The following is a 23476-nucleotide window of genomic DNA, read 5'->3' on the forward strand; positions in this document are numbered from 1 at the left end:
TGCCCCGACACTGCAGGCAGATATGCATTATTTGTACACTCACTTTTCACAGGTGAATTTTAGTCTTGACAAATTTTTTTTTCAGATGAATAGTGAAGACATTGAACTCTATTTAGTAACTGCAGATTTCATAATAAAAAATAAAGTGTGGTGTTACATGTGGCAAACCCGATTGGAAAGAATTTCCTTTCGTTTTGAAATAAATATTATAGGAGGTAAAATTTAATGAAATAAATGTGAAGGAATGCTAATAAAATTGTAAGCAATGTTTTTGAAAGTTATGAATATAAACAGAATTATCGGATCACATTATCATCTTCCACCTCTCTAAAAAGCTAATACCGACTGTATTACTCTCGTTAATTCGAAATTGGAGGGACTCTTAAACTATTTAGATTTACCGAATGTTCGAATTATCGAAGCATCTTAAATTTGAACTTGCCTCAAAATTTAGATGCTTAACTCTACAAGCTGTGAGTTTTCTGTCCCTTTCTCTCTGCAACTTCGAATTACCGAGTTTGAAGCCGATGACTTCTAATTAATGAGTCATTTGCTTACGTAGCAAAACTTTTTTGTTCGAATAACCGAATGCACAAAAATGTATTGATTTAATTCGAAATACATTTTTTCGAGATTTTCTAGGGACTTATGGGGTTCGAATTATCGGAGGTTTAAATTACGGATGGTTGATTGTAAATATGATCATCATAGCCACGTTTCGAATTTAAAAATTTTAAAAAGTGTCGTGAGGATTTTTCGTCACGCTCGTCCGACCCCTTTAGCCAGCGAATAAGAATTTAAATTAGAATAAAATTTAAATTTAAATAAGTAAATTCCAAAAATATCAGCTTTTTAGGACCCAATAAAGAATTTAGATTTTAGTAGACTAGACAATTTATACGTATCGAGCCTTAAACCCGTGTAGAAAGTACATCAATGAAGTAACTGTGTTCAGTCTGTCGAAGCATTTACCCATTAGGTTTTACGACAACGCAATTTGAATAGTCAAAGTTTGAAATAATATAATTTGGTCGCACTGTCGTTACGAAGTACGAAACGCCTATAGGAACTGAATTTTACTACCGAAGTCTTTTATAGCGGACATTTTTCTTCGTGGATAATAAAAATTTGACAAATAAGGGGAAAAAATCCCAGTTACTAAAATTGGATGATTCGCCAAGTAATTTTGACACTTTCCGGATCGACATCTGTGATTTGTCATTGTTAAAGTGCCTATGGGGCGTCTATTTTTAGAATATAATATATATATATATTTTGAGATCAATCTTAAGTTCTTTTTGTTATGATTGACCAATGACTAATACGACATGTTATGGGAAACTAGTAGATGTGAATTAGATAAAAAGCTAGATATTTTAGCAACCTTTATTAAGCATACAACCTGAGACGTCAACGTTACTCTTATATTATAAGCGTCACGCTTCTTACCATCTGTGCCAGAGAAACAATCGACATTGTTGTTAAATGGATAATAGAAATGTCAACATACATATGTGTGCCCAATATATTATCAGTGCGATCAGTCATCTGAAAGCGTTGTCATAATATTATTTTATTAATGAGAGTGAGAAGACGTTAATGTGTATACGTGCTTTCTCTTATATACGTACCTTTACATCTATGTGTACATAAGTATACGTGTAATGGTTTCGATCGTCAATGCCCTTCGTATAGGCCTCAGTACGAGTTTATTTTACGTTGAAAGAAAATGAAACGAGAGCGCGTTCGGCACTCTGATTGGTTGGGTAATTCGCGCCGGCCAACCACGGCGCCAAACGCGTTCTCGTTTATGTTACTTTCAAAATAAATCAAACTTGTACTACGGGTACTGAACCACAACATGTACCGTAGTGGTTTAAGTAAAAATAAAACAAAACGTGTCGAAACCCAAAACAAGTGTCCAAAGGTCCAGGCAATGTACACAAATTGATCCTGTGGTAATCACTTTAATGTTGTGGCGGGAACGGTTCAGTAGTGTTGTGCTAACAGATGGATCAAACAAGCTTGCGATCTGGTCTGTGCGGGACGATCTCCCGGCAGTATGAACTAAGCACGTGCCTCTCTGACGTCGTATTTGCGTGACGGACTGACCATTTACATAAGCACCGCTGGGATCACACTTGGAATACGTTAGCTTTCAAGAACTAATGTGGGAAGAAAGTTCTTTAAAGTGATGGTTCAGGAGACAGTTTAAAGTGGAACTACCAGGAACTATTGCATGTAGATTCATGATAAATGGAGATTCAACTTGAGATACTGCCTCGTTGGTCGAGTGGTTGCAAGTGCGACTGCCGAACAAGGGGTCTCGGGTTCGATTCCCGAGTCGGGCAAAGTATTACAGGGCTTTTTTCGGATTTTCGAAAATTTCTCGGTAGTAGCACGGAGTCTGGAATCGTGCCCGGGATATGGCAATAGGCTCACCCCCTATTACATGGGACTTATAACACAAATGGTGAAAAGTGGGTGTACATTGCATAGCGACATTACGTGCCGTAATGTGCACCTCTGCCTACCCCTTCGGGGATAAAAGGCGTGACGTTGTGTGTGTGTGTCAACTTGAGATAGTATCTAAAATTGATTTGTACTTGCATGGTTGTTTTGGTTGGCATGTAGATATGTCAACCAAAACTAACTTGGAGACAATAACCACTTGTTCTTATTTCTCAGTATTTTCAGCATTTTTGAAAATGTACGAGGACGCGACGTTGTCAACTTTCTGGGCAAAATTTAAAATATTGGTGCTACTATTTTGACACTAAAAGTTATTTATTATATTCAAAAATCGTATTATTTGTTATGCAATAGAATATTCTAATATTACATTAAATTCATTTTTAAAAGTCATCTTCATAATTATCATATAACCTTGACAAAACTACTGAATAAAAGTCGACCAAAAATAAAAAGCACTTGTTGACTGGACTGACAGCAAATTAATGGACAATATTATTCGACATTTGTTATTTTGATGTTTGTTACAACTTTTAATGGCATATTAGCTACCATTAAAACTTGGAACACAAAACCTTTACACAAAGTTAAACCAATAAATCCATCCGAAGTAAGATTGGAAATCATGAAACATTTTCTCGTTTACCCACACCATGCCACACCTTCAGATATCATTTTGCTTATCGAAAAATTCTATGAAGCGATACCGCGACTAGAATACGTTATTAATTTTATTCACCTGCGCCATCTATACGAAATGTATCGAAACTGCTGACAGATATTTTAATCAAGTTTCGAATTTATAGAGGCCGACAACTTTTACTCGTATGTCGATCGGACACCTACATTAAACTGCGGTTGGAAACATCATAGGTGGCTCCAGTAGACTAATGGAAAGAACTTATAACATTGTCTAATCTGAAGAAAGCGCATTAAAAAGGTTATTTAATATTTTTTTATTATACACTAGCGACCCGCCCCACCTTCGCATAGGTACAATGGTGATATATGTACATATAAACGTTCCTCTAGAATCACTCTATCTATTAAAAAACCGCACTAAAATGCGTTGCGTAGTTTTAAAGATTTAAGCCTAAATAAAGGGAGATAGAGACTAAAGAAAGCGACTTTGTTTTATACTATGTAGTGATTTCTCACCCAATGAATATTTTGATAAGCAATATATTGATATTGTGAAAGTACCCTGATGGTGAAAATGATTGAGACGATAAGCGTTGTGGACAAACTAAGAACATGAACGGTTATGACATAACATGACCCTTGTCGAACCATTATCATATTTTTCCTTGACAGATCCTCAGGTAAGAAAGGTAGGATATTCTGACAAATTAAAGATGAAATAACGGAACTGTTCATCGTTAAACTAATTAATCCATCTTTTTTTTGAGGGGGGAAAATCATCCAATGTATTCTCTCGCCTTGGGCGAGGCGAGAGGGAGTGTCAGACTCTTAATGACTTAAAACCACCCCGTTCCTACTCCTGCTTTTCGAACCGGAACCCCGGTAAACCTGCTAGGTAGTCCGCAGCTCCGGGTTTTGACCATCTACTACGATACAGACTTATTTCTTATCGATTCAAGTTCGTTTAAGCTATCAGCTAGCTTAGCTAGTGCAAATAAAAAAAAATAACGCGTCAATGACGTAATAACAACGATTATTATAACAGTATTAATGTGTTAATAAACACAATCTCCCTTATAAACGAAAACTAGATTATATGAAGGACAGTTACCCGTTACTTATCTTATAAGTACACATAACACACATAAAGTTACAACATTTTGCATTCAAACTTCAACTACTTACGCCAAATCTCCCTCTGTGCGCGCATTATACGCAAAATGGGGTGCAAATACGCAAGAAAGGGTACTCCAGATGATAGTAGCCCTCAAGTTTTTATCCCTTTCTAGCTTCAGAAGATAGAAAGTGACAAAACATTGCTGATAAACATTGACTACCTGAATATTCCTGTAAGCAAGACAAAGCTTTTCTTACTTCTCTAATACACTTACCTATGTATGATGTTATGGTGAAATTTTGTTTTGGTTTATGTAGATGTAGATATTACTTAAGCCATGTACAATGATACAAATTACTATTGCATCATCCTTTAAGGGGACTTTTCTACCAGAGATGTGCTATGCTACGTTTGGCTTCCACCATTCATGTATATTGGTATACATAGCTTAGCACTGGTGGAAACTGGTTCAACTAAGATATGTTTTTATATCGAAAGATGCGTGCTATGAATGCTTGCTATGGATGGTTTCCCCACAATCGATACATCGCATACTTAGACCAGGGCATCTTCCTCGTGCTACTTTGCGGTGGCACATCTTCATGGCACATCTTACTCGCACTAATACATAGCTTACTGGCAGTGGAAACGTTCAAAGAATTTCACAGCTTAGCTATTACATCCTCGTAACATAGCCACATAGCACCCAAACACTAAAATGTTTAACTGAATCGATAATCTTTGAAAAACGACAAACATTATTTAAGAACGTAGCAAGCTAACAATAGTTGGATAGCAATGAGGCTAATATCGACCCAGTTTCCTAACCCCACACCTTTGTAAACTTCAGCTGACGCATCTCTCCCATCTGGACCAACTCCAACTCGAAACTGTATCCAAGTTTACACTGACACCTTGAATGACAATTTAACTTTCTTGTTTAAACTTAGATTAAGGCCACCACCAGTACCACTAACCGATACCTTTACTAAGTTATCGATATCTTCTTGCTTGCTTCGACGGTGTTGCAATAGCAGCCGGTACAACAATGTATGTATACAGTCAACACAGGGTGATTTTTTTAAAACATTAACATTAACATTTTAAGTGTGGGAGAGCCATGCTTCGGCACGAATGGGCCGGGTCGACCGGAATAATACCACGGCCTCACAGAAAACCGACGTGAAACAACGCTTGCGTTGTGTTTCGTTGTGTGAGTGAGGTTACCGGAGGCCCAATTCCCCCCTTCCCAATCTTCCCCATCCCCATTCCCGAACAACAACCCTTAAATTCCTAACTCCCAAAAAGCCGGTAACGCACTTGTAAAGCCTCTGGTGTTTCAAGTGTCCATGGGCGGCGGCGATTGCTTACCATCAAGTAATACGTCTGCTCGATTACATCGATGTCCCATAAAAAAAAAAAAAAAAAAAAAAAAACAAAATAACATTTACATTTTATTTTACCACTCCTTAATCCTTATCCTCCCGGGTTGTAAAGCTTCCTAGTAATTCTAACTTAATACATCAACTATTCATATTCATTTTAATGTTATTTTTCAAAATCATCATTTATTTCAATTAACTTTTGATTGATATTGATGACGTCGTCAGTTTTTATTAAATATTTTTAAAGAGTCACCTCACAATGGCATACCTTCGGGTATACCTTCGGCATTACTAGTGCGTGCGTGGGAATTAAGACGAATATGTATAAATACACAAATTGGAATGTATAGGTAGTTATCACAACATTTTTCAAGACAATCACTTCAAACAAATCATACAATAATATAATATCAATGAGATGGTATTTTTGCAACAATCTTACAAGTTACTTAGTTCAAATGTCTATAAATCTTTGAGTAAAAATTTCAATAATATTATTTATTATTTTTTAATGTGCTGACATCAGAATCAACAACATTGAAAGTTAAAGCGGATGCCATTTTGCTGCCAAATTATTTACCGCTGGTACGTAATAACATAAATAAAGTGACAGTTCGAAGAAAATAATATCCGTCTTATGAAATGACACAGTGCATGTCATCTGTAGATATGATACTAATAATAATACAGTCTGTCTGTCTGTTAGTTAATGAAAACAATATTTAACAAGAAAATATGTTTGTACTTGTTAATTTCTGATTCTATTGATAGATAGAAGTAAAAAAATTATTTTGCCGGACAGCTGAAACAGGTTGAATTCTGACATAAATATTTGGCACAAAGTCACTTACGACGTTTACTCTTTCAATTATAAAGAGTGTCTACATAATAATTACATATTACACTGCCTCGAGTGGCTTTCTCAGTAGTAGCACGGAGTCTGGAATTGGGTCCGGTTTATGGTAATAGGCTTACCCCCTATTACATGGGATTTACAACACAAATGGTGAATAGTGGATGTACATTGTACAATGACATTACGTGCCGTAATGTGCACCTCTGCCTACCCCTTTGGGGATAAAAGGCGTAACGTTGTATAAATAAAACAATCGCAGATTTATATCAAAATATATTAATATAATTTATAAAAAAAATATATACATACTGATAATAAATTACAAAACTGTACATAAAGCCTTTGTAAACATATCTTATGTATAAATGCTGTAAGTGTTTAAAAACTAACGAACTACCTTGTAGCTATTGTGGCTCGTCCATTTGTTATTGAATTTCACATATTTTGAAATTTCCTTACTCTTTATCCCCGTGACTGTGCGGTTGCTGTCTATTATAATTATCGGCTCCGGGGTCTCCTTCTTTTCCCGTGGACTCTTGCCCCTTCGTTCGTTCACGAAGTAAACAGTGGGTATGCTGTACTCGCCCGACTCGGAGGACCCGTCGTCCGGGAACACCACGTATATAATCGTCCGCTTGTCACCTGTAAGGCGCATGTTCGGCGGCGCGGCAGCCACTATAATCTTGTAGTTGTCGTAGGGCTGCCTGAGCACAGGCAGGTTCAAGAAATTTACATCACTCGCCCACTGTTTTGAAGAATTATTGTTATCAGTAGTATAAATTACTCTTCTAGGAAACAATAATTTTGCCACTTGATTCGAATATCCAGCAGTCGTGTCCTGCTGGGGGAAATGAGCCTTGATGAGCGTATCTCGCCGTTCATCCTCTTGCTGCTTAAACTCTTGCGGAATTTTTACAAATAATGCGCCGAACTTTCTCGGTCTGAGCTCCTCTTTCGGAGAAATGGGATTAAACTTCACCGAAAATCCATTCTCTATAGGATAACTTTGAATGGCAAAATTTGTCGAAAATATTACCAGAAATGCGACTATCTGCAAAGAAAACGTTATACGTATTTTACCTGTCTTTATACACAGCACTGTACCGATAAGAACAAATCATCAATTCGCTTATACAATCTACTTACACGCTCCATAAGAAGTAAATCTTCAAAACCATCACTTTCCGGAGACAAAGATACACTGAAAGCGTTCAGGTAAAAGATGCGAATGTCGTTGTTGTTTTTTAAAAACAACACACTGCCTCAGGATGTTTTCAAGTGGTACAGACGCAGAAAGGTAAACCATGGATCTTATTATCATTCACTATCACATTACGGTTTGTTTAAGGGTCATGATTTAACAAGCGTCGTAATAACAAGAATTGTAATCACAGACGGCGCTGAAACTGCGTTTAATGTTAACCCACGATTTATGTCAGCAATTAACAACTTGCTTACATCATGACAGTTGTGATAGTCGGAGTTATCCCGCCGAGATATTCCTACTGCGTCTTCTAACTAACACGATTTCTGTTTGATATTAAACAAATTGTTTTAAGATTAACTTCGAATATTGACAACGGGTGGTCAGGTTTAGGACACTGCTAGCAATGAAATGACGAAGGAAAAATTCAAGTGCACTTACATCTAATATTGATTGTTTGAAAATGTTTGAATAACAAAACGTACGTTGCTGTGAGAGTTTTCGACTAAGCTATCATCACACCTTTCAATGTTATGTCAGTTAGCGTAATGGTTTTCGGTAACAGTGAGGTTTCTGATCGCAGCTGTGGAGCCACCAGGTATGTTTTATTATACATACATACGTATTGAACGTTCTGAGTTATTGCACCAATACTTGTGAACTGTGAAACATATAAAATTCTAAGTACTTATAAAACAATTATAATTTGACGTCGCCAAACAAGTAATTCCTTTTTGCCTTTATACGTTTTATATGATCGTGCGGTTTCAACAACGACATTAACGTCTCCGTTCATCTTATGAATTCTGAAACCAAATTAAGGATATCGGATTTCTATAAATCTTGACATTTAACGGTTCCTGGATCCGACAGGGAGCGGTAGATGTACATATATCGTCAATAATATAATAACATGTTTACTGTAACACCGCATGTTGTTGAGCTATGTCGACTGGAACGAGTTTTATGTAGATAATGTTAGTGTGTCACAAATAAACGTCTAGAAGTTTTGTTAAATGGCCTACGTTGTCCTAGGACAGCTTCTATAACTATTTTAAGACTGACTTAATTAATTTAGCCCCAGCTTTATCCAGGGCTTAACTGGGATACTCCATTCCTCTTCTTTAACTGCAGTTTAGCTTACAACGGAACTATACAATCTTGGTATTTACTTCAATGAGGATCATTTTTTTTTTTATTTTCTTTTGTCTCTATCTATCTTTTTTATGAATTGTGAATAATATTGAAAAATAACTAGATACCTATATTTCAATAAAAAAAAATGTTAAAGTATTTTATCTTATTCGTGTTAGTAATATTAAAGTTTTGTAACATTTTATTCTAATAAATATAAAGGATGTTTCACATGTTCCCCGGCAGCTTTGTAAAGATCTACTTTATAGCGTAGTTTAAGCATAAAATGCTGGAGCCAACATCTTTGTTCCTGATATTTATGTTTAGGATGTGGCAGCCACATAAACAACGGTTATTTTTTTAGTAAAAAAAAAAACTTACAAATAAAATTCTGACTTTTCATATTATTTTCCTGACCGGTGTGCTGCTAGCTGTAACCTGGGCCTAGATATGTCTGAATGTCGGTCTATTTTTATATTTACCCTGTCATTCTTGGTTACCTGTCTTGTTTGTCCAGTATTTTTAAAATGGAAACAGAATTCTGTATTTTATTTTGGGTAGCTAAAAAACTGACTGCCATAAAGTAGGTTAACAGCCCTACTAGTATAATCCCTAAAAAATATTCAAACTATTTTGTTTGAACCCACAACATTTTATTCAGAGAAAAATCCAATGGTCCCATCTTTTCCCTGCATTCTTAACTATAACAATCTATAGACGTGTGTAATTGTAAAATGTTTCTGACTTCGCTATTATAAAATAATTCATTAAAGAATCTGGAGTTGGGGAGCCACCAGCCCCTTTCCACAGCCACCTTCGAATAATTTCCCAAGAGGAACCCACAGACTGGTGTCTAGCATTCGGATGGAGCATCAACTTCCACTCAGAACGACAGTAACACGAACAACTCAAAATAAGGTTTTCAATAAATAAAAAGGAAAAGGACCGTTTGAATAAATTTGTCGTGAAACCGCCTGGATGAATTGTGGAAGCAACCAATATTTTACACTGTTTGCTTCGTATTCTTATACCATATCTTATTGAAGAGCCCGTGATTAAGTTTTGACGTACGGAAAGCAGGTCTAGGGTTAACCTATCTTAGAGAATATGTAGAACAATGAATATTTAGACTCTTTCTATGTACAGGTTACGTCTTTATCCGTGTCATGTGTCGTTCAAACATCTATGATGTTTTTAAGAAGGTAAAGTCTGGTGTTTTTGATTAGTTGATTGCAAATTGTTTTAAATAATCATACATTTAATCTCCCTATATCTTTTAAAAGAACTATCAAGTATTACATTACGTTGAATGTTATTTGACAGCGCCGTAGACACACAAAATTACGTGCGTAATAGGTAATACTTCAAAACGGAACGAATGGAAGTAGCGCAGTGCGTACAGCGTACATATACATATATCATCATAGCATGGTATATAACGTGTCACCTAAATGTTCTTGAAGCCCGAACCGAAGATAAATGACTATAATGTCAGAGCTCCTTGCTCTGGCCTTGTGGATAATATCCTAAAGCCCGTTCTCCAGCCGACTGATTCGCGCATTTCAAATGTAATAATGACAATTTAAACCAATTCAAACACTAATTTATTATAGATCTATTATAATCACTAATTATTGCTGTTCTGTGATTATTCCTAAATGACGTGCAGTTAACTTGACTATGAATACACAAAGATGATTTTGCTAATTGTTTTTATTATTGGTAGATTCATACATAGATAGATAAAGGCAAACCTGGTAGATCTTTCAAACATAGGATTGATGATAATGTAATCAATTCAAACATTCTTATAGCTGTTCATTTATTTTCTCTCTGTGAAGTAAAACATACTCAATTGATTTAAAGTAGATATGTTAGCCTCCATTGTTTGAAACCTAACAATACACGTTCATTAATTCCCACAAGTAGAGAAATTATTCAATAGAAAAATTCATTCAAATTGTCTCACTGTTCTTCTTTGGAGGTCAGTTAAGGTCCGATCCAGTCCGTAATACAGTAACTTCACCCGCTCTCATCGATATTCGAGGACACGTGCCTAAGAACGGAACTCAAACAAAACTTTAATAGTTTCCTGTTTGTTATCTTTCATTTACTTTTAAAACTCTTCGCTAGTTAGCGAAGTTAAAATAAATGTTAACTTAACCTAAGTTAAGACTCCCTCAGTGGGAAAATGCATACAAATTACCTCTCGTAAAGTTCAACGAACTCGCGGTTGGCTGTAATCACAGCCTACTTCTATCGAGCTCATCTCACTGATGCCAAGAGTACAATGGACAGTCCTCGGAGTAATCACGAGCTTTGAAACCGTCTCAAAATTCCCGTCATACACACTAGGCATGGGGCAGCAAGCTTAAACCCCGACGATTTTAGAAACGTGGATTTGGCTTTGAGCATACAGTGTAAAGTGTGAATCAAACACAGTATCGCCTAAAGGCTAAACTGAAAATCTACATGAAACGGCTGCGAGCGGCCAGCGTCCGATTACTAACATTTACACCTTAGTTGTTTCCTACACAGTGATAGATCGGCACAAACGTAACAATAATTACCTATCTCTTCCTTCTCATACGCACGTCGCACCTGTTGTACCTAATACCAACAAAAAGTAAATATCGTTTCGTGGAACATTCTGGCCATCCATTACAATACGTTACCTCCAAAAGTACTGTCATATAAAACGACATTTCGCTTTTATCACAATGCATTTCTTTTTGAATAACAAAATGTTCACAGCCGAAGGCTTTACTTTAACAACGGGGGAAAACTTTCCGAATCCCAAAGCCCGAGATGACGGGGCTCCCGTCAGACTACAATAGCGGGTACACAAGTAGATACATGACTTTGGCGCCGACATTATTCCCGGAAGCCAAAGTTGCGTACACATAGTATGCGTAGCTAATCTCATCAACTATGTTTAATTGTAAAGTGGCCATTAACATCCGTAAATGTAAGATAATCATTAATGAACACTTAGCACTGTAACTGTGACTTATCGTGTTAGTGTCGGTAATATACTCGACTTTATAAATAACCTTTTTTAATTTATATTACGTAATGTCGATCAAAACAATGTAATTTTGTCAAAGTGTGGGCGAAATTCACGAAATGTTACAATATATCTCTCATATTTGATGTATCGAAACAGTGTCACGAAGGACTTAATTCGCTTCATAAAAATGACTGCACTCGTGTCCACAGGTACACACAGTAGCATACTTCACTAACTGCTAGTGCACTCCAGTTGAAAAATATGTTTTCAATCTGTCCCCCACGTGCATTGTGCTCTGTCTGTGTGCTGTTGTTTCCATCAACCATCAAAATTCGTTGAACCGTGTTGTGAAAACACAAACACAAAACATGTTTGAAATATAACAACGGTACACGGAAAACTTTGTGATAACCAATATTCTTGTTTGAGATAATTAATTACCACGTACAGATACTAGGTACGAGCCTCTGTCGGTACATGTAAACGGTACTTCACGAAATGATGACAAATGCGAATACTTGTGATAAAAAACAAACAGTCCGAACTCTCGATTCCAATCAAAAGTTTTCTAATTTGAACCTTCGTGGCCAATAGCCGTAACGTAACACGAATTAAGGCATAAAGTCTATTGAAATAAGGGAGGGAATTCTGAAGGTTGATAGCGTGGGCGAGAGACTAGGGAGCCAGTTAAAAGTGGTTCGGTCTGCAAGCCGCAAGCCGGATTTATTGCAAAAGCATTGCTATTTTTCTATCTGAGCGAAGATTTATATGTGAAGCACGTGTTCGTTGAATAACTCACGTTGCATCAAATATTTTATACCTTCTCTCCCTAGGATCATTTGTATTAAAATTATAGTGTCTTTTTTATGAAAAGGAATTCACTTATTTAGAGACGGTATAATGGAATTAGTCATCAATTATAGTTATGGTGTTAGTCAAAGAATAAATACATAAATACTTTAACTCAATACTAATGAAATGTGATTTCTGAAGTATTATTTGTTAAATGATAAATGATATTTATTTTGCAAATAGGTTATAAAATAACACTTTTACACGTCAATCTCTTAAATAACTAGATGAGGCCGGCATTTCCTATCGGACTACTCTGAGAAGAAATGCCGAAACAAACTCAGAGGTCATAGTCTCTTTTAAAATCCGGACAAAATCAATTAAAGATCTCGGAGAACCGTGCAAGTTTATTCTGTAGTGGTCTTTTGAGGAAAGAACCACAGCAGTTTGAGCGGACCTGTTCAGATGGCAGCACGCATGTGTCAGTTTACAATTAGCTCAGCTGACGGCTGTTGCTGAATGATCCGACGAACAATACCAACCAAAAGAACATTTGGGTAAGCCACACAAATGCTCAAACTGTCAGAACATAATTTACTAAAAAAAATAAAATGATGCAAAAATTTCACACGGTCCTCAAACTAACAATTTTAAAAGGAAATATAAAATATAAAACAATGTCAAGTTATGTTAATGTCAAATTGTATAAATAATTTAACTATATGTTACAAACATGTCAACAAGACCTGTGTGGACATTATAGCAGTTCATTCCCAAGCCTGACTATCATCTAAGTAGTCTTTAATTTTATAAAAAGCTTTACTGTACAGTTTTTCTTTAATAACATTCTTATATTTATTCAGGCTCAAACTTTGAATATGGCTGGGAATTTTATTGTAAAAACATATGCATTGACATCTGAACGAACCACTTATTTTCTTAAGTCTAGTAGTGGGAACAATAAATTTATTTTTACTTCTAGTGTTTATATTATGTATATCACAATACTTTTTGAATAAATTAATGTTTTTGTGAGCATACACTACATTTTCATAAATGTATTGAGAGGGAACAGTCAATATGTTAATTTCTTTAAATAGTTCCCTAAGAGAGTGCCTCGGACTAAGATTATAGATTGTTACTATTAAAATAGTCCTCTGTAGTTTCGACAAAGACCATCACAATACTACATGACTATCTCTCCGTGAGTCGCCGACAGACAAAATCTTTTTTAGATTGTTGACTTTCAAAATAGTTTTCTAAAGTTAAATTGAAATCAAAGTTTTGAGCTTGACTTGCAATTCTGGAACATTTGTTTTAATTATCTATGTAATTGAAATTTCCAGCAATACTTTTTGGTAACAGAAGGAGATGCCTTATTCTCTTTATTTATCTTTTGAAATACTTTCTTTAATTTGACATTGTCATCGTCAATAGTAGAGATACATAATTAAATGAGTTACTATAATTAAAACAACGACAGAATTGTTTTTTTTTTATATTTGTAACATAATAATATATTTTTATATATAAAATTCTTACAACCCTTGAAACATTTTTACTTGTATGTCATGTACAGAGTTTTTGAAAAACATTTTTAAAAGCTTTCTATAAGCTGCATTTAAACTGTCACGGGCTTTATTTACTTCGATCGGATGCCATGTCTCGCCCAGGGTCCACTAACGCTTTTATGGGTTATAAAACATGAAGTACATTTCAGTCAACGAGTTGAGCCATTGAATTTAGATAAAAACGGACTTTTATAAGTTTTATAACCATGCTATGTACCTCTGGCCAAACATGTGGATCCAATTCCCGAATTGAAATAGTATAATACTATTGGATTTTCTATACAGGATGAAGTTATTATAATAAATAGTAGCTGTTTTGAATTATATGCGAAGTTATTTTTAGTTTCCACAAACTCCGTTCAGAACACTAGAATAGTGCACGCAGAGACTGGATATATTCAAACCCAAAAAAAATGCGAATAAGCGTTGTAGCTATTCCCCAAACATATAGCTAAATATCTACACACCACAATATAGTTCAATATAAACATCTAGTCAAACAAATCTAAACTCTATACTGTTAAACCGAAACGTGATTTCGGCATGGCTTAATACCTAGTCTGGCACGGAAACCAAGCCCTGGAACTGGTATCAACGGTCACACCTGTGATCGATCGACGGGCAGTTGACTATTGTTGCCAACCCGCTTTGAGCAAGCCTGGTGATTAATGCTCAAACCTTCCCCATGGTAGAAAAGGCTTTGGTCAGCAGTGGCTACTAATAGGCTGTTCATATATACATACCTACATAACATCTTATCTGTACCTACATTTTTTGCAAATAAATGATTTCTATTTCTATTTCTTTTCTATTTCATGTGATGTGCAGTTGACTGTACATTAGATAGTGCTGAATAATTTTATTGTACTCGGGTAGTGGCGACAGAGTAGAATGCCTTTGAAACTGCAACCTTCAACCCGTAGTGAAGCACCTAGCTTCACTGACAGACAGACTGACAGACAATTCAATTTGACTTATCAAAAGTGCCTAATTTAAGATAAATTGAAATAAATGCTTTGACTTTGACCGCCAGCCAGTCACGAAGATTAACGTAAACTCCATTTATTGGCATCTTTAAAACGAAATATTATTAAAAATAAGTGACTCTACATATGATTGAGTGAACTATACGACAATGCATCTATTCTAAATCTAGATAATACCTCCAGAAGTCTAATAATTACATAGGACGAAATAATAACCCTTTACTTTGAATTTAACCTCACCTTGGTTTGATGTAACAGCTTACGTTTGTAACTTTAAACGACGGACCATTTAGCTCGAACATCTAACAAACAGTGAAAGCCGATGAGCTAGCAAAACAACAGTTAAGAAAAACTCACTGAACTGTCAAATACTTCAAATTACTTTTTTCTTTTACATTTCAAAGGTTTTCTGGGAATCGCAGCTGAAGTAATTTTGTATTCAAATGTTCTCTCAGGATCCTGAATACAAGAATGGTCTTAATTCTTGTATTCTAGGTAGGTTTTGTCAACAAACTAATCGGATTAGCAGGCAAGTTTTATTGTCCGAAATTAATAACTGATCTTAGGGTCCTCGCCCACGGCGACTTTTTGTAGTGATGCTGTCGCACTTCTGCATGGATACAGTCGCAAAGTGCAAATAAAAGTAACATGCATTAGTAAAAATACTGTCGCGGATTCACTAAACGCGCGACAGCAACGCTACAAAAAGTCGCCGTGAGCGAGGGCCCTTAAGGGTGCTTTTCTACCAGAGATGTATTATGTAGCTATGCTACGAAGATGACATTATTATAGCTAAGCTGTGATACTATGTGACCGTTTTCTCCGATACTAAGCTATGTAGCTGTGCGAGAAAGATACGTAGCTCGAGTATGCGTAACAAAATCCACTAAAAAAATCATGTCAATTCGTCCCGTTTTATCGTGAACGACGGACAAATAAATAGACAAACAAACTTTCCCATTTTATAATATTAGTATGGATTGGTTGGCCATAAACTCCACTCCACGGTTGGCAAGCGTTCAAATTCATATAAGCTATTTTTAAAAATAATGTAGATACAAAAAAATGTGCGCCATTTTATCATTGTATTTTATATTTTCAGATGTTTTGATTGACGGATTCATATGCAAATGAATTACACGAACGATAGGTTATTAAATAGAACGAAATCTTCTGTCCCTTTTAAACAAACAAACTGTTCAGCTTTATATATTTGTGTAGATTTTGTTGAGAGAAAAGCTGTCAAATAATATTGAATTCGTTAGTTGTCTCAAAAACTTTATAATCAAACTAAATGTAACACATGGGAGACTTTAAAGCACAAATTCTAACCACAAAATAAAGGTTTCTAGAAAAATGATAAATGGAAGACAAAAACAAAGGAACAATGGCTATATTTTATGGCGAACCTCAGCCACATTACAATTTTAGCTACGATGCAGCTGTGGTTAAAAAAAACACGTATTAAAAGCGTATTACCTAAACGAGACAACAATTTCAGGTTAAATCTGAACACACAATGCTTTGTACATATTTTATGAAGATTATATAAATCTACATATTTTATTCTAACCTTGTGTAACCCAACAAAGATAATTTACTCTTGACAGGACGTAGTATAGACACGTTGGTTGAGTATTCTCTTTGCACCGTAAACAGGGAGGTACTAAGATAGTCTCACCTCACGACCTGTGAGACGACACTCCTACCCTTTCACATTTACAAAGTAAATAAGTTTACCTAAAGTAAAGACAAAGATGTTAATCATAATTACACTGATTTTCATCATAAACTGTTCAAAAATAGGTACTGAAACTACTTTCAGTTACCTACTTACCCGATGTGTTTGCCCAGACAAAATTATGTGTATGTATTTGTAGCAAAAATATTGTTGGTACCAACTCGTTAAATCGTTTTTTTTTTTTCGAAAGAAAAATATATAAGGTAAGGGCGCCTAATAAGGCCCACCTTATTTCAAACCCTCGTAAAATTTTGCAGATAAAAAGAGTAGAGAAATAACATATTGGAAGTTATAATATATTTATTCAAAAAAATCAAGATATGAATATAAAATAAAATAAGTTTTTGATATTTAATAGTTCTACAAATATAATATAAATTCTTTTTTAAAACGTGAAATTGGGCAATCTTAGGAACCGGGCCATTATTGGCGACTGTACCCTATACATACATACATCCACACAAACGTTGTCATTAATTAGGTATAAATATGTATAAGCTTTACTTAAAAAAAAAATAAGCAAATGTATTCAAGAAAAAAAATCTTTAACCAAAGCTATATAAAGACAACTTTCTTTATTCATAAGAATACGGTATAGATACCGAAATGTTTGGGTAGGTACCCGTACTGCTTGTGTCACCCCCGTGGGCGCTGTCCTAGTTTTATGGTGTCAAATATTGAGCGACAGCCAATCCCTTTCCCTACCTACTCGTGCTACTTCAAGATAAAGGTTTCACGCCACAGAACTTTTTATAAAGAATTATGTAATTTTTCATTGATAAAGCCACTCATATTTTGATTAATTGACTGCATTTATAGACATTTAATGATTACTTAAACTATTCCTTAGTCACGATTTTGTATAGAAAACAATTGCTAAGGACTGGGTTAAGTATCCATTAAATGACTCTGAGTGCGGTAACTCTTTGACTGCCAATAGAAAACTGTTGAAGGCAAATCCTCCGCTAACGTGGGTCACCGGTGACCACCACGGTTCAATGTGTTAATTAATATAATTAATGTTCAAATACTTAGAAAAAGAAAGGTCTCAAATAAAAAGGTACGTAAACACTATTGTAAAGTAAATCTAGAATTATAGAAATCAGTCAACGAAACAATGGCATTCAATGCCATTTTCACAATGCGAAGGGCACACGGCAGACCATGTTTAATGGCAAGTATACGTCGAATTAATAGGTCCAGATGAAAGTGATAAGGATGTAATTTCCGTTTGTTTGGCAAAGGTCAGTCCGCCGGCGGCCACTAAATCTAATTTGTTTACGACCGCCTTGTGATTGCTACTGTGCGCAAATATACCTATACAACGAGTAACAAAATACCCATATACATACATCAAGAAGCCCTGATGAATACAGGTTGAATAGAATCTCTACACAAAGTTTCAGCTTAAAATACGATTAAAAAAAATTAGTACCAAATACTTGGTATCGCTTAGTTCTTGATTTCAAATCATACAAACGTGTCACAACACTACAGGGATGACTCGCTAATATTACGAAACATTTCTTCTGTCAATCTGACCGCCTAGTACCTGTCTACCTAATTTTGATTCGCGCACCGGCGCGATTTGAAAAATTCATAACTTGGTACCATGACAACATGAGTTTAAAAAACCCTTCCCTTATCATTTGTTATGTTATCTAGAAACAGTGCAATTGATATGTATACCCCCTTTTTGTTACACGTTGTATACAAGGTAAATTATGAATCGGAAAACCGAAAAACGCACTTCATGACCGTACTCTACCTAGAATCAGGGTTTTACTCAGGTATACATGTATCAGGTTTGACTGCAAGGTTGGTGCGGTGGCTGGGCAACTGACCGCCGCGCAACGGGTAACGGGTTCGATTCCCGCACGGAGCAACTCTTTGTGTGATCCACAAATTGTTGTTTCGGGTTAGGTGTCATGTGGATGTGAACTTGTATGTTTGTAAACGCACCCACGACACAGGAGAAAAGCCTAATATGGGGCAACTTAAAAAAAAATTAAAATCAAATCATATTGTCACGCGGAGGGATAGCCCTCCCATTTGGATATGCATTTGACTACTGCACAAAATAACTATGGAAGAACTATGTAATTACTACAATAATATATAACTTACATACACTTGTAAATAATTACTTATAAATAGAAAACACTCTGCCACATAAAGCAACCTCGGGTGCTACAAAAAAAAAAAACGAATTTTATTTGTTTTGTCATTGGACGCACTCGAAACGGCGACCACTATAAAAATCGATTTCTTGCTTTCAAGCCAAGGGCTTTAACTTTTATCCCATTTTATCTACATTCGGTAAGAGTTTTGTTACAACTTGCTACTTTTCTAAGTTTCCTATATTACGACTGTTAATCTCGAAGTATTAAGCAGGAGGGTGGCTTAGTATGTTATTTGGGTCATTATAATTGTAGACAAGTTTCGTCAACAACATTCGTATTCAAAGTACTATAGCCAACATAAAAATCGAATATAAGACAGTCGTTCAGTAGACACTTACAACGACCTGAACTGGATTTCAAAATTGGATTTTATTTTAGCTAACAAGTCCTTCTTTTTTTTAACGTTATCCCACACTAGGATTTTCTCCTGTGTCGTGGGTACTGTAACAAACATAATTTCACATGCACATTACACCCAGACCCGAAACAAGCTATCGCGCCACCCGTGCAGTCAAAGTCAAGTATTTGTGCAGAGTTCATATTAGGACAAGGTAGGTGCACTAGACAGATAACTGCGAACATTAACTTAGACATTCAATATTTATCTTGTTAACTGAGCCCAGTACTACTATTTTAGTTCCATACCAACTACACACATTACTAACACCACGCCACGTCAGAAACATTCAACAACTTCATTTTATGATGGCAACAACATAACGAACTTGGGAGTCACGCAAAACAACTTCAATTAAGGAAACAGTAAAGCCCCGTTATGTCAGATAAATCGCTACATAATGTCAACATCGGCATAAACAAACGCAGTAAAATTCCTAATCAATTCGAAAGTAGCTTTAATCTTGGTAAGGTAACCGAATAAAGAGGAACCAGAAAGACATAGAATGATGAGAAAGGGACGCGACTTTCGCTTTGGCAGTATTATATCGCATGTAAACGCTGCAGACTGATTAGTCAGATTCACTCTTCACTTCGAAGATGATACCGGGAGCTGGTAGGTAGAATAATCTCGATCAATGACGTATAACTCCACAAAAGTATCTCTACTAGAGTATAAAAATCACCAAAAGGGAATAATTTTTAATTTATTTGCATGTGTAATGACACTGAACCGCTCTAAAAACACACTAGTACAAATATTTGAAACTAATCAATTAATTAGTTTTAATGACATGTTTGCTTCATTATTGAGATGACTGGATTTCACTATTACATAATTAAGTAGTGAAATGGAATGTAGGCAATTTACATAATATGATGCTGTCCATTGATACATGTAGTGTACGAACTAGTTTGGGCAGTTACAAACAGAAAATAAACATAGTTTTGTTATATAACATTTTATTAACATTGTTATGGCACCTCCGAGTATTAAAACATGTGTAGTTTACAAATGTTACTGAATTAATTGTTGCCTTTAATGTAACAAGTAGATCAAGGTAGAAGCTTCTGCTCCACTATTGTTTACATATTAACCTTCAACTAAGTTATACAACAATGCGTTTGTTCGCCCGACTAGGATGAACCAACGGATGTCCGGGAAATCTACAGATAATACTCGTACCAACAACAACTACAATGTTACCGCTTTCACAGCAGAATACAAGTTATTTTTACATTAACTAATAAATAACCTAATTAACTTACACAAACTTTGGCTAGGTCTATCCATTGAGCTGTTTTGTATTAAAAACTAAACATTTGAAAAATATACACGTTAATTTATAAAATTCGCTTAGCATTCGGATACAAAAAAAATTAAGCATACAATACACAAATTACTGCCTTATAATAAACAGTTATTTCAACGAACAAACATTTTACTAAAAAAAATTATTTTACATGCAATTATTAAACACTTTAACGAATGATGATGAAACAGTTTTCAAATATGATATCTGTGAACACTTAACGCCTACAGCCTCTCTTCCACCCTCGGTAACCACTGTCGCCCGCAATCTACACGAGACCTACATACCCTTACAGTCTCACTTCTTTCCATTCACTAGACCTGGCTCTAAGGGGACTATGCTTTGTACTGAACCTGTATTATCCAGCTCTTTGTTGACTTGCTCCGCTATTTCCAATGGGTCGCCATTATACTTCACAAAGAACACCTCGTGCTCCGAAGGTTTAGATTTTGGTAATACCACCGGTTGTTGTGTCTCCGGGTTTTTCACCAAAACGTATATGAGGGTTTTATGTTCAACTGAAGCGTTACTCATTTCGGCAATTTGCTGTAAACGTGCCAAGTTCGACTTAGATTGTTGCGAAGGCACCTTAATAAATATAATTTTGTAGTTCTTTTTCGGCGGCGGAGGGGGTGGTGTTGTTTGGGGCTCTTCGACTTCTGGAGGTGGCACGTGGAAATATATGTGTTTGTACACAGTGGGAGTTATTGGTGCACTGCTAGAAAATGAACTAGAACTTCCAACGATGTTAGCTGAAGCTGATTGAGTAGAACCAGTGTTTAAAACCCCATTTCCAGACCCTGATTGTATGGTAGCAGAAGATTGTGATATGGAATTCAAGTTTCCATTGAATAATGCATCAGATGCTTGGACGGTACCTGTATTCAATGATGAACTGGTTTGGGAAATCAACGGTTTCCAATCGTTATTTGAGTTAGCTTGTCCATGCTGTACTGTTGATTGGATTGGTTGGCTGTAACCGTTGCCTAGACTTTGGCCAATTTGATAATTTTGAGAGTAACCAGAATTTATATTAGAATTTTGCTGTGAGTATCCTCCATTAAACGAGCTTCCCGCTGATGAGAAACTGGTTTGGACATGAGAGTTACTTGAGCCAGCAGAGCTAGTGGGAAAGTTCGGTGGGAAATAGGAGTAGCCAGAATTGTAATTTGCATCCGCAGATGAAGACGATGCTTGAGCATAACCATTGCTTATTGGATTCGCACTGCCAATTGGTGGGTAAGATTGAGAGTATGCCGTATTGACATTACTACTGGCAATTGGTAAAGGATTCTGAACGTAATTATTATTTGAAATGGAACTGGTGGAATATGGGACTAGTACTTGCGAATACCCGTTATTTGAATTTTCATTAGCTGATGATAACGAGGTTTGTGAGTAGCCATGGCTGAGAGCATGGCTAGCACCGCCGCTTGGTTGAGAATAGCTATTAAATACATTTTCACTAGAAGGTTGGGCATAACCATTATAGGGACCGACAGCTCCAGACTGTGGTAAAGGTTGAGAAAAACTAGAACTTGCCGCACTACTGGATGTGGCTGCTGAGTAACCAGAATTTAAGACTTGGTTGTTAGATTGATAGCCATTGTTTGTATTAATGACAGCAGGTGCTGGAATCTGAGAATAGCCATTTACATTACCATTAGATGATGGTACAAAGTTATGATTGTGACCACTGTTGTAATTGTAACCAACTTGTCCAAAGTTCTGCGCGGAGTTACCGTTCAGGTTCGCACTGGACGCTACCGATGCAATGCTCTGCTGGTAGCCAGAGTTCACGCCACCATGGTTCGTTTGCGGAGCTACATATGCTCCGTTGCCAGCTGAGTGATTTATAAAGCCCCGATGATCTCCCTTATTTTGGTGAACATCGTTCTTTAAATATACATAGTCCTTGTAGGATACCGAATGTGACAAGTTGTCCTGTTCATTTGGCAATGCACTGTGATGATGAGAGCCGTGAGGGAGAAAATTCGCAGGTTGATTGCCTGGCAGACCGAATGGTACACCCGGCGAGTTGTATTGGTAGCCTGCATCTGCTAGTGCCAGGCTGACCACAGATAAAACCTAAAAAAACACAACTTATTAATATCACACCGCACAACACAACTTATAAACTGCACTAACACAATTTTAAACTATTATTTTAGTAACAGAAGGGACTGACCAACACGAGTGACATCTTCGTTTTCCCATACACACATCAAATGATGGTCATCGGCCCAAAGGCAATATTTATAAACGCTTTCCCTTTGACAAAATGTGTCTTAGGTTTGCTAATTTTGTATAAATGATGAGTTTGAGTCGATCACATTTCCGGAGTCACTAAGGCGGCGCTTTGTGTGCGAATAGTAGCGCAGCGTGCGGTAGCGACTTTAATAAGTTCACATATTATTTACATTTTATTCGACTTGGTTTTGATACCTTTCCTATCCTCCAAATAGGAATTGTTTTGGTTCAGTATAATTTCCATGTCATAACATCGTACTAATGCACATTTAAAAAGTGAGGAATCACTAGCACTTCAGTCATTGTTTTTTATTGTTTCTCAGCAATCTGCGCATTTTATCATAAAAAGAAACAGAATATGGATCTATAAAATTTATAATTTATATAGAACCATGCCATAAAAAACCATTGAAAATGGTAGGTT

The 23476-nt window shown here is 36.1% G+C and overlaps 3 protein-coding genes across 6 annotated transcripts in view; 1 reads left to right on the forward strand and 2 right to left on the reverse strand.

Moving 5' to 3' along the window:
* LOC118269055 (frequenin-1) overlaps window positions 1-23476 on the forward strand; it is a 194726-nt gene that overhangs the window by 162366 nt on the left and 8884 nt on the right. The window lies entirely within an intron of this gene.
* LOC118268980 (uncharacterized) lies at window positions 6784-8219 on the reverse strand. The gene is made up of 2 exons (XM_035583875.2): window positions 7619-8219; window positions 6784-7523 (listed from the first exon to the last, which is right to left on the reverse strand). The coding sequence occupies exons 1-2, from the start codon at window positions 7625-7627 to the stop codon at window positions 6858-6860; spliced, it is 675 nt and encodes a 224-aa protein (XP_035439768.2). The 5' UTR covers window positions 7628-8219; the 3' UTR covers window positions 6784-6857.
* On the reverse strand, window positions 18553-23096 carry LOC126912405 (uncharacterized protein DDB_G0283357-like). Its single transcript, XM_050704308.1, has 2 exons — window positions 22991-23096; window positions 18553-22890 (listed from the first exon to the last, which is right to left on the reverse strand). Exons 1-2 carry the CDS (start codon window positions 23003-23005, stop codon window positions 21100-21102), a joined length of 1806 nt encoding a protein of 601 aa, XP_050560265.1. The 5' UTR covers window positions 23006-23096; the 3' UTR covers window positions 18553-21099.

The sequence above is a fragment of the Spodoptera frugiperda genome, chromosome 25 (assembly GCF_023101765.2).
Source record: "Spodoptera frugiperda isolate SF20-4 chromosome 25, AGI-APGP_CSIRO_Sfru_2.0, whole genome shotgun sequence".
NCBI classification, from domain to species: domain Eukaryota; kingdom Metazoa; phylum Arthropoda; class Insecta; order Lepidoptera; family Noctuidae; genus Spodoptera; species Spodoptera frugiperda.